This window comes from Vulpes vulpes, chromosome 4 (genome assembly GCF_048418805.1).
Source record: "Vulpes vulpes isolate BD-2025 chromosome 4, VulVul3, whole genome shotgun sequence".
NCBI lineage: Eukaryota > Metazoa > Chordata > Mammalia > Carnivora > Canidae > Vulpes > Vulpes vulpes.
The window spans coordinates 74,623,365-74,635,837 of record NC_132783.1 but is presented as its reverse complement, the minus strand read 5'-3'; the positions used below and the strand labels follow the sequence as shown (position 1 = coordinate 74,635,837).

Genomic DNA, 12,473 nt, shown 5'->3' with positions numbered 1-12,473 from the left:
CTGAAATCATGATCTGAGCCGAAATCAAGAGTCAGAGACACTTAACTAAGCCACCCAGGGTCACCCTCAAGCAGGTATTTTTTTTTATTGTAGCCCAATTTAGGATAGGTTTTGCTTTTTTCAGATTCCAGTGTGTAGGAACCTGAAGTCCATTCTAGAACCTATGAATTACATGGTCATGCACGTGAGCCACAATTGAATACTTGTATGAACTGATTTTTCTAAATAATTAGTCCATAAAGTTTTTTTTTTTTTTCAAATTTTAATTTAAATTCTAGTTAGTTAACATACAGTTAATGGTCTAGCCAAATATTGGTTTCAGGAGTAGAATTCAGTGGTTCATTACTTAGTACAACCAGTGCTCATCACAAGTGCCTTCTTATTACTCACCGCCCATTGCCCTCTATGAACCCTCGGTTCTCTGTCCTTAAAACCATAAAGTTCAAATCAAAGTGTTCAAGAATATGCTTCATTTATCTCTTGGTTCTTAGAGAATAATGAAGAAGTCCTTATTACATATGAAATTAGTCTCTGAAGCTATTATTTTCTAATTTCTAGGTAAAATGGCACAAAAATAGGTGATCTGTGAAATAATATAAAATTTAAAAAGGAAGTAACTAAGTTCACCTTTTCTCATACCAAAAGTATTTTTAGAGAACGTTTACACAAGGCAAATTTGGAAATAGATACCTAATACTAGTAACATGAGATTTTTGAGTAATTTGTTTGGGATAAAGTTTTCATGAAAGGAGAGGATTCAAGTTGTGGAAGTACTAGAAGTAAAATCATATTTAGTGATAGAAACGGTTTAATGTCTAAAAATGATGAATGCTATTTTCATATCCAGGTATCTTTTTCAGAATAGTATATCAGATAGATAAACCGTGAGTTAGCCATCAGTATCTTTTCCACTGATAAATTTACAAAAACTTTTTCTTAGATACCCAGCACTTAACCGAAAAGACCTCTGGAGCTGGGGACACATTTCCAAACATCACAGCTGGGTGTTTTCTGTGATAATGCAAAAATGTGAATGCATTCTAGGAGCACCTGGGTGGTGCAGTCAGTTAAGCGTCAGACTCTTGGTTTTGGCTCAGGTCATAACCTCATAGGTAGTGAGATAGAGCTTCCTATTGGGCTCGGTGCTCCACAGAGTGGAACTTCATCTCCCTCAGCCCCTCCTGTGTATTTGGGCACATGCTCACTCACTGTGTATCTCTCTCTCTGTAAAATAAATCTTTTTTTTAAAAAAAGGAATGCATGTTAGGCATTTACTATCTTCAAAATTATAAAAATATATTTGGATATTTTCCACTAATACAGTTAGCTACACTGTTAAAAAACCTCATCACATGCATTTTCTATTATTCCTGGCTCCATATTAGTTTTGTTTTCCTTTTACCTAATTAAAAAATTAATGTTTTGTATTTTCCTATGTTGTATGCATATATATAAGTATGTAGTATTTTTTTAATAAGATAGGATATGTATAATCCTAAATAGTTGTCTTCTGTGGACGCCTGGGTGGCTCAGCAGTTGAGTGCCTGCCTTTGGCGCAGGGCATGATCCTGAACTCCCAGGATCAAGTCCCACAAATCGGGCTCCCTGCATGGAGCCTACCTCTCTGTGTGTGTGTGTCTGTCATGAATAAATAAATAAAAATCCTAAGTAAGTAAGTAAGTAAGTAAATAAATAAATAAATATGTTGCTATTGATATTCATAGTACTATTTAATTTTGAAAGTATTGTCACTGTATCTTTTTTTTAATATAATCTATATGCCTTATATTCTGTTATCTATTTAGCTATGTCATTGTTAAATATTGTAATAAACTCATTGAATAGTATATAGCTTTATATATCTAAAATATAAGCAGTTAGAAAACATTTACAGGTTACTGTGTAGGCTCTGGAGGGGAAAGTTGGAATTTTTTTCTTTTAAAAGATTTTAAAGATTCCTTTGAGAGAGAGAGGGCATGTGTGCATTCACAAGGGGGAGGGGCAGAGGCAGCAGAAGAAGCAGACTCCCCACTGAGCAGAGAGCCCATTGTGGGGCTCTATCTGGGATCATGACCTTAGCAAAAGATAACTGCTTGACCTACTGAGCCACCCAGGTGCCCCTCGTTGGAAAGCTTTTAAAGAAAACCAATTTTGGACATTTTATTTATTATTTATTTATTTATTTATTTATTTATTTATTTATTTATTTTTAGGTATTTTATTTATTTTTGAGAGACACAGAGAGAGAGGCAGAGACATAGGCAGAGGAAGAAGCAGGCTCCCTCCAGGGAGCCTGATGCAGAACTCAATCCCATGACCCCAACCACCGATCCACCCAGGCACCCACTGCCAGTTTTAGACATTTTAGACTAGATTTGAATTTTTAGTCTGAAACTTTTAATGAAACAGTCGTAGTTTTTTGTGTGTGCTGAATATAATGAGCTTTCTAATATTTATTGAAACTGTTATAACCACACCAATATGTAGCTGTGTCCTTAAATTTATAGAAAAAAATTTCCTTGAGATCAAGGTAATTGAATATTTTTCCTGTGTATGATATGCCTTAATATGTTTACAACTCCAGGTATGGAGCCTTTTTTGAAGGCAGTAATAACAGTTAAATATTTTATATAAAATAGCAGTTTTTTGACATCTTATGGCAGTTCCTCTACATGTCTCTGAAGTATAAGAGGAAAATAGTAGTAGCCTCAAATTTGTGTCAGTCTAATGTACTAAGATCAGACAACAGCCCTGTTGGACACAGAAAATAGTGAAGAGATAAAAGGAAATTAGCAACAGAGAAGCTAAAATCAAGTAAGGAAGATAGAGGTAACAAATATATTAGTGACAGTAATAGTAATTTTAGAAGAGGCTAACATAAATCAATTTTGTATCTTATTTTTATAAAATTCTCAGTGATAGAACTGTCTTATTGTTTTAAAAACTGAACATTTGAAGCCTACCATTGATATTTTATATAGTTGTTAGCTCTTTATATACAAACCTCCAATTTTACAATTATAAAATCATGACCTATAAAAGTGTACATTGTAATCATACAGATAAAGAACTGTATGCTTGGATGAAGTGTGTGAAAGGACAACCGCATGATCACAAACATTTAATGCCTACTCAAATTATACCCGGTTCTGGTAAGTATAAATGTATTTACTTAGTAGTGTAACAGCTCTTTTTTGCTTTACATTATTTAGGAGTATGTAGGAATATAATACAATGGAAAGGTAAGGTTTATCTAATCCTGAGTTGTTTTTGTTCAATTCTTAGAATTCTCTATGGAATAAAGCTAGCAAGGCAAGCCCAGCCCCAATGATGAAGAAAGCGGGAGGAACCATTTTAGAGGGGGAAAACTAGAGTGTAATGAAAAAGTTTATTAGTTTTTTTTTTTTTTAAGATTTTATTTATTTATTTGTAAGTGAGCGCAAGTGGCAGGGAAGGGCAGAGGGAGAGGGCAAAGCAGACTCCCCACTGATCAGGGAACCTGATGCAGGTCTCAATACTAGGACTCAGATCATGACCTGAGCTGAAGGCAGACGCTTAACTGACTGAGCCACCCAGGTGCCCCATAAGAAAGCTTATTAGATTTATGATCAAAAATCATTCTCCCCTTTTTGAGGATACTGAATTTTTAATAAAAGAGAGAAAAGAATTAGAGAACATGAATTTGGCTGAATGACCAAACCTGAAATAGATGGAAGTGATGAAAAAAATGGGAGGAAAAGTGAAGAAAGGACACAAGAAAAATAGGAAAAATGTTTTATGATCTTAACAACTGGGGCAATCCTTTTATTAACCACTCTTATATTCTGTAGTTTTGACAGATCTTCTAGATGTGATGCATACCCTTAGAGAAAAATATGGTATTAAATCCCATTGTCATTGCACTAACAAACAAAATATACAAGTTGGAAATTTTCCTGCAGTGAATGGTGTATCTCAAGTGAGTACAACTAATTATTGAAATGAAATGCATGGTTAATTAATTAGCTTTGATATTTGAGCTACAACTTAGGACTTGTGTTTTGTAAATTATGTTTTCTATGTTACTCTGAATAGTTGAAAAGGTAGTATTTAAAAAGTTTAATTCTTCTACCCTTACAGGTTTTACAGAATGTTCTTAATCACAGTAATAAAATTTCTCTGTGCATGCCTGAGTCTCAGCAGCAAAATAACCCTCAGAATTCTGAGAGTAATGGCAATAGCAGCCCTGGGAGTGACATAAGCACAGACAGCAAGTTAACTCCTCCAGAATCCCAGTCACCACTGCACTGGTTAGCAGATCTTGCAGAGCAAAAGTCCAGAGAGGAAAAAAAAGGTACATATAATTACGTATATAATAGAAAACTATAATATAACCAACAATGCACATTAATGTATAATATTCACTTAGAACAATTTACATTTGTCATTTGCTTGCATTATGTATTGCTTAGATTCAGCAAAACATTTGTTTTCTGTTGTTAGGAACTCACCTTCCTATGATTGTATCAAAATTAGTTACAGAATCATTTGTGGATGAGCATATCATTAAAACCACCAGGGCAGTAGTTTTGTAACTTAAACTATACTTTCTCCCTGTCTTAGCTATAGCATTTTTCATTTGTGACAGGTGCAAACTCAGCTACATGTCTAAGATATTGAGGAAGGCCTTTTCATATTCAAACTGTTTGACTCCATTTTGAAGGATCTAACCCATCCTCTGGTGTGTGTTCAGGTGAATAAATCACTAGTGCTACACTTTTTACCTCTCACTATCAAATGTTAGGGTCCCAGTTTTTTCAGTACTTGAGCAGCATGCTTAATTTTATTTGAATTTTGTAAATGTTGTATTTCAGAAAACAAAGAATTTGCCCTTGAAAAGCAAATTAAAGAAGAGAGAGAACAAGACAACCCTGATTCTCCAAATAGCAGAACATCACCTCCTGCATCCCAGAATAATGAACAGGGTTCAACTTTACGAGATTTGCTGACCACAACTGCTGGCAAGCTACGTGTGGGTTCTACAGATGCTGGCATTGCCTTTGCCCCAGTGTATTCAATGGGAACCCCAGTGAGTAAGATGCCAGATTTTTGGTTTTCAAATGGACCTTAAATTTGGATGATTTGGGGATTTGGCTGTGAACTACACAATAAATAGATGCAAATGAAATAAAATACACTTACTACTAGGCATGCTCCCAGTTGCATTATAAATCTCTTAGCTTAAAAGCTGGAGATTTTGGGTTTTTTCTAGGTTAAAAAGGTTGGGGGAGGGGCTTTCTATAGCAGAAGAGCCCTAAGATATTCCTTCAGAATTTGAAAACCCTGTATCTAGTAGGGGAAATAAACCACATGGATGTTATTAATATGTTTTGTTTTGTTTTGTTTTTTACTTAAAACACTTGGTAATCAGTTTTTATCTTAGTTATGCACCATAAGAAAATAAAAAGCAATAATTGCATAGATAGGCACAAATTTTTACTGATCTTTAAAAGTATATGGGAGATTCCAACCATCTAACTTTACTCTGCCCCAGTCCTAAAGTAATATAAAAGGCCACACTTAGTTTCTTGCAGACCTGATAGTTTCTCACATGGAAGACCACCAAACTTCTGGTTTCTATCTTTTAGGAACAACATAGGGACTCTAGATCCATATCCACTGACATGATTACATTTTCTTGAAGGTAGTTAAAATGTTTGCGTTGGTTGTTTGCTATATTAGTAGTAAACCAAAGTGAAAGTTTAAAGATGTATACATTTCCTCTCAAAATACAACTTTTTCCCTTATAGAGTGGCAAAAGTGGAAGGACTATGCCAAATATTCTTGATGACATAATTGCTTCAGTTGTTGAAAACAAAATTCCACCAAATAAAGCCTCTAAGATAAATGTAAAACCAGAGCTTAAAGAAGAGCCTAAAGAGAGCAGAAAATCATCCATGGAGGAAAACAAAAAATTGTACAGTGACATACCACATTCTTGGATCTGTGAGCAGCATATTCTGTGGCTTAAGGATTATAAAAATATTAATAATTGGAAGCTTTTCAAAGAGTGTTGGAAACATGGACAAGTGAGTATTTTAAGCTGATTAACTGAAACAAACTGGTTGTATAAGTTCACGCATTTGGAAGTAAGATATCAAAAACAAAAACTAGAATTACTGTTTCTGAATTCTTATTTTTTGGTCAGACATGAATAGGGAAGCATTGATTGACGTTATATTGTTTAGCTGTCAGTCAACAGACTTTTAATAAAGCTGTGTATTAACAAAATTTGGTACTTCCTTTTTTTTATTTGTTGTTTAGTCCAGTTAACAGATCCATATCTTCTAATAAATGTTAATACTAGAAGCATTTGCCTTGCCTTTAATGTTCATTCAGAGAACATGTATTTATACATCAGTTCATCAGATCCTGAATGACATTGGTTAATTCTGTTAAAATGAAAATGATTTTCTCTTTGACCAAAGTTTTGATAGAATGATATGCATTTCACATGGCAGTTTGTCGCATTAATGCAGAAATTGTGAACAAAATTAAGAATTTGCATGGCTTAGCATTATGTTTTTTTTTTCTTGCTTTCTGGAAAACATCATTTGCAATTTTATTTTATTTTTATTCATTGAACAGATAGTTTTTGAGCACGTAATAAAATCTAGTCTTTATACTAGCTATTTAGAATATAAAAATGAAGAAAAGAATATAAAAATGAGTAAGTTATATAAAAATCAGTAAGATAGTAAACTATTTTATATTTTAGTACCATGATTCTTAATCTTTTTAGATTGGTTCACTAATCCTTTTCAAAATGTGAAGAAATCTTGCTCCCTTTCTCCCCAGAAAAAAATCATACCCTTTTATTGCACATACACAATATCTAGCCTTTTTTTGTTTTCTGGTTGGCTTTGCTTGAAGCACTAATGCCACTGGTGGTTCATAATTTAGACCACTTGATTTGGTGTGTGCTTCAACAGTCAAATAAATATATATATATATATATATATATATATATATATATATATATATATATATATATATATTTTAAAGGTTTTATTTATTTATTCATGACAGAGAGAGAGGCAGAGACAGAGGCAGAAGGAGAAGCAGGCTCCATGCAGGGAGCCCGATGCGGGACTCGATCCCAGGTTGCCAGGGTCACACCCCGGGCTATTTATCTATCTATCTATCTATCTATCTATCTATCTATCTATCTATCTATCTATCTTAATAACATTTATTTATTCATGAGAGACACAGAGAGAGAGAGAGAGGCAGAGACACAGGCAGAGGGAGAAACAGGCTCCATGCAGGGAGCCTGACATGGGACTCGATCCCAGGTCTCTAGGATCATGCCCTAGGCCGAAGGCAGCACTAAACCTCTGAGACACATAAATATTTTAATAAGTACATTAAATATCCTAAGAACTTTGTTAACGTGCTATAAAAACCCACAAGAGAGAATGACCCGGCTTGAGTACTAATTCAGAAAAGCTAGTCTGAATTGATGCCTCAAGGGTTAAGTAAAATTTTTCTAGATGTGAACAAGAGGTTGGAAATAAAACCATCATGTGCTTGGGATACTGCTAAGTAGTTTTGTTTGCCTGGAACATAGATAAAAGAATTCTATAGGATAATAACGAGGAAATGGTAGTTAGGGTTATGCTTATGAAGGGCCTTTTGGTAATTTTATCCTGTAGATGATAGTTTAAATTGAGGAGTCAAAGTAATAAGATTGGTATTTTAAAATAACTGACAGCAAAGCAGATTGGAAACTGAATTAAAAGAAGATAAGGCTAGGGGCAAGGAATCAAAATAGGAAGATTTCCAGTTTTTCAGAAAGATGATGATGTTAGCATAAGAATTCTGCTTGAAAATATTCTAATGTACTAGATAACTTGCCTCTTTTTTTTTTTTACCAGTATGATTATCATTAGAAAGATTGGCATAGGGCTGGATAGGAATATTATTGGATAGCCATACTAAAGGCTGAGAATTAATATCTGAATTGCCAACAATAGTTAATTATCTAATAGTTGAATCTATTTTTAATAGTGGAATATTCTATTATTAGCCCGTTGAAGAGAAGTTTAATGGAGTGGTCCTCCAAGTAAAGTAGTTAACCAGAATTAAGGTTATTTTTGTTGTTTATCTTTAATTTTGAGATATTTTTTGTGATAAGAACCCTAGCTAGAGGTTATTCTGCTCTTTGGTTCCCAAAATAAAATCATCTTAATGAAGTTTAAGATAACTTAATAAATGTTGTATTTTACAAGAGACTCAAGTCACAACTTTCTATGTTCTCTATATCCCAGACTTTTGCTTCTTATTGTAATAAAAGAATTTTAAAAACTGAAAACCTTGAGGATAGCATATCAGAGCATTGTAGAAGTTTTTTTACATCAGCATTGGAGTTTTAGAAGCTTTAAATCTTCAGTTGTTTTTGGGTTAGGTAGCCTTGAGGGAATTCAAATTCATATGATTTCAAAGGAAAGGTTTACTTTCAGGGAATTAGCCATTAAGCTTGAAACTTAATATTTTGCCTGGTTTAATATTTTTATTTATCATAATTCTTGTGGAGGTAAAGAACATGTGTATATGTTTCAAGTGATACAAATTATGTTTTAAGCAAAAGGACTGTATTATTTTATTATAATTTTATTATATATATTATACAGATATATGAGTAGGTTATGTTCTATCATCAAAAATAAGTATATAAATAAAGCAGCCAAAAATCCATATTTATCCTGCCTAGAACTGAAGTCTTAGGACTTCATTCCTGAAAATTTACTACATGGTAATTTTATTTATTTATTTATTTATTTTACATGTTAATTTTAATTTAAAAAAATGGCAATGTATTCTACATGGCATTTTCTCATTACCTGTTCTCTTTGCCAGCATATTAGAACTATTTGCAATAGTTCCTTTTATTTTCACAGTTTGTCAGTAATCCTAAAACCTAACATGTTATTTGTTTGTTGTATGTGCGTTATAAAATTGAATTTTGGAAGTGTCCATATACCTTTTAACTTACTTATCGATCTATCTATTTATTTATTTATAAGCCTGCAGTGGTTTCTGGTGTGCATAAGAAAATGAACATTAGCTTGTGGAAGGCGGAATCAATTAGTCTTGATTTTGGAGACCACCAAGCTGATCTCCTGAACTGCAAAGACAGCATAATTTCAAACGCCAATGTTAAGGAATTCTGGGATGGTTTTGAAGAAGTTTCAAGTATGTTGTTTTTTTGTTTGTTTTACTGTTTTCTGAAACATAATCCCCCCCCCCCCCCCCCACATTACAAATTACAAATAGGACTTAAAAGATTTTTAATCTTTGAAACTTCTATATTCTTTGGCTTTTAATAAAGAAGAGACAGATACTTGGGAACAAGAGATTGGGTCTTTTTCCTTGGTTCCAACCCCTAATTTCCTTTGACCATAAATAAATAATTAATTTATATTGTGTTTCCCTATTATATAGGGGGTATTTTTGGCAACACTGTAAACCTTTGAGAATTACATAAGTTATGTAAAACACTTAGAAAATTAAAAGTAAAAATGTAAGACTAAAACTTCAATAACACCTGTAAACAGACTTTTAAAGAATATTTTTGCAATATCACAGATACCTAAATACATAAGGAACAGGAGTCCTAATACTGTATAAGTACATAAGAAGTTAAACTCAGTAAGCAAGCATTCATTAAATACCTACTGTATGACAATCAAGTCATTCATTTTACATCTCTTCCTTCCTCTCCAAACATTAACAAAAATTAAAAGGCAGAGATTACCTTTTAATAATAAACTGCATTCTTTATAGAACGACAAAAAACAAAAAGTGGAGAAACAGTTGTTTTAAAATTGAAAGATTGCCCTTCAGGAGAAGACTTCAAGACTATGATGCCAGCAAGGTATATATTTTAAAACTTGTTATTGTAACTGTTGGGTTTTTAAATTGAGCTGAGAGTATCCCCAGAAGAAACATAAGGAACTCTACATATTTGACCTTCAGGCATTTTCTTTGCCAATTAAAAATAAATTAAGAACAAAACCCAATCTCTGTAGTCTCAGCCGGATAAAGTCTTTATGTTGGGATTTAAAAGAAAGAATGCTAATATCAAAGGACATGGAGTCCTGTTTGGGATCTCCCTTCTCTTGGTGTTTTTAATTTTCTGTGATTAGAGAAACAGAATTGCAGTTTTAGTCAATCATTTCTTGCCCTTGTGTTAGGCATTCATTTAAACTTAATGAAGTCAAGGCAAGTGTTGCTTGTCAGAAACCTCATGGAAAGGTTGTATTATGTTTTGAGCAACCTGAAAATTGTGTATATGAAAGCATGTAAGAATGTAAATCTGTACTCAAAAAAAGTCAATGTTGTTATTCTTCAGATATGAAGATCTTTTAAAAAGTCTGCCATTGCCAGAATATTGTAATCCAGAAGGAAAATTTAACTTGGCCTCTCATTTGCCAGGATTTTTTGTACGCCCTGATCTAGGACCCAGATTGTGCAGTGCCTATGGTAGGTATATATTTGCATTTTCATGAACTTGGAATTATATGAAATTTTAACTTCTGTCCAACAATAAATTGTCTAATGATATTTAGGTTCTACTAAATCTGTTTTTTAGTAATCCATTGAAATCTTTTTTTCCTATCAAACAGTATATTAGAAATTAATAGCCAATATAGTTAAGTATTTGCTAATTCCTTGCAAAATATTTACATTTTCTATTAATTTGATTTTTATGAAAATTTATTGGATTGTGGCTCTTGAGGAGGTTTTTGGAACAAGTAAACCTAAAGCTCAAATTACATTTAACAAATTTTCCTCATAGAGCTGATTTTAGGGGGAATATCTAAGATATTCAGTCCAATAAAATTTTGTTTTTTACATAGGTGTAGCTGCTGCTAAAGATCATGACATAGGAACAACAAATCTCCATGTTGAAGTTTCTGATGTTGTAAATATTCTAGTCTATGTTGGCATAGCAAAGGGAAATGGCATTCTCTCAAAAGCAGGTAAAGAAACTTGAAAAATAGTGGTCTTTGAAATGAAATTGAATAACCACACACACACACACACACACACGAAGATTTATTATCTAGAGTGTCAAGCCTCTGAGTAAATAGCAAGGATTGCAAAAAGAATTGCAGTGGATATAGGGGTATTCTAATCTATATTACTTTAAGAGTGCTAGATTTACCTTTTTTCAATATAATAGGAATTTAAATTTTAAGAATGAATATATTTATTTGCTCCTTTTCTATCTTTTAATGTTCCATTTGTGAAAATATACTCTTAGGCTTACTTTTTATTATAAACACTTTATTAGAGAATAGAAACTGGGTCCTGGGGTTCTGAAGATGATTAAGATTTGGTTTTTGCCTCAAGCATTCTTCATTTTTTTTCCCATCTATCAGAGAGAGAAGGGATATTTTCTCCTAAATAGATATAACCTTTCTATTCAGTGTATATAGGTCTTAGATTTCATCCTCTGGATTTCTTTCTAAAACCTTGTTCCATCTGCTAACCCCTTCTGTATGTAAATAGATGTTTAAACCTTTCCTCTCCACTGGCTTATCTTCTTCAGGATAGGAGTGCACTCTAGACTGTTCTTCTTTCTCAGAAGAAAACCTTCAAATCTAGTCTTCCTAGCCACCATCCTATAGCTCCTGTCTTTGTAAGACAATTCTTTGCTGTCTTTGTCAACTCTTAGTCACATTTAAAAAGCAGGTTAGCCAAAAAAAAAAAAGGTTGGCCTTATACCTGCTGCCTCACTGAAATTACTATTGCTGCAGCCCTCCCTAATACTCACAATTGAATAAGTGGTTTCAGTGGTTTCTTTCTGGTCTTCTTAATGCTTGCCCCTCTAAAATAAATGGCACTGTTAATCACAATCACTGCCTATTCTTCAAATACTGCCCTTGGCTTCTGCGATACTACTCCCCTAGTTCTTATTGACTAACCTTATGGAATCCCAAGGCTTTTCTAGAGTCAGAGAATTTTTTTTTTGACATTTTCTAGTTTATGTGTACTTCATGTGAAATTCTATGCATGACCCAACCACCATATCCATCACCAGTTCTTTATCTAAAGCCAAGAATGCATCTAAAGCTTAATAATTTGGTGCTGAAGACATGGGGGTTCCTATAGTATTAACAGTATTTGACAGCTTCTGTAAAACACAACCTAAATTCCCCCAAAACTAGAAACTCATTTTTATATGTTTCTCAGCTTCCTAAATTGACACTTGATTATAATTGATAAACTCTTTGCCTCCCCTACTCCCAAGAATTTGAGAGTTAGGCACACTTAGGTTTTAGTCCCAGCTCTAAAATAAAAATGTGTGACTTATGGTTCAAATTGCTTATTTTTTCAAAGCCTGTGATGACACAGAGTTAATTATCTCTTTTGTACCTCATTGTACTTGTTCAACCCCTATAGCATGTATTCTACAATACAGAAAT

The 12,473-nt window shown here is 33.3% G+C and overlaps 1 protein-coding gene across 6 annotated transcripts in view; it reads left to right on the top strand.

The window, feature by feature from the left end:
* The window catches only part of JMJD1C (jumonji domain containing 1C), a 324,083-nt gene that overhangs the window by 297,819 nt on the left and 13,791 nt on the right, over positions 1-12,473 (top strand). For all 6 annotated transcript variants that reach the window (XM_072756132.1, XM_072756129.1, XM_072756130.1 and 3 more), the window contains 9 exons: positions 3,063-3,152; positions 3,831-3,958; positions 4,120-4,333; positions 4,854-5,068; positions 5,790-6,068; positions 9,066-9,234; positions 9,826-9,916; positions 10,394-10,524; positions 10,902-11,024. In XM_072756132.1, coding sequence (XP_072612233.1) covers positions 3,063-3,152; positions 3,831-3,958; positions 4,120-4,333; positions 4,854-5,068; positions 5,790-6,068; positions 9,066-9,234; positions 9,826-9,916; positions 10,394-10,524; positions 10,902-11,024 — 1,440 coding nt within the window. The remainder of the gene's footprint in view (positions 1-3,062; positions 3,153-3,830; positions 3,959-4,119; positions 4,334-4,853; positions 5,069-5,789; positions 6,069-9,065; positions 9,235-9,825; positions 9,917-10,393; positions 10,525-10,901; positions 11,025-12,473) is intronic.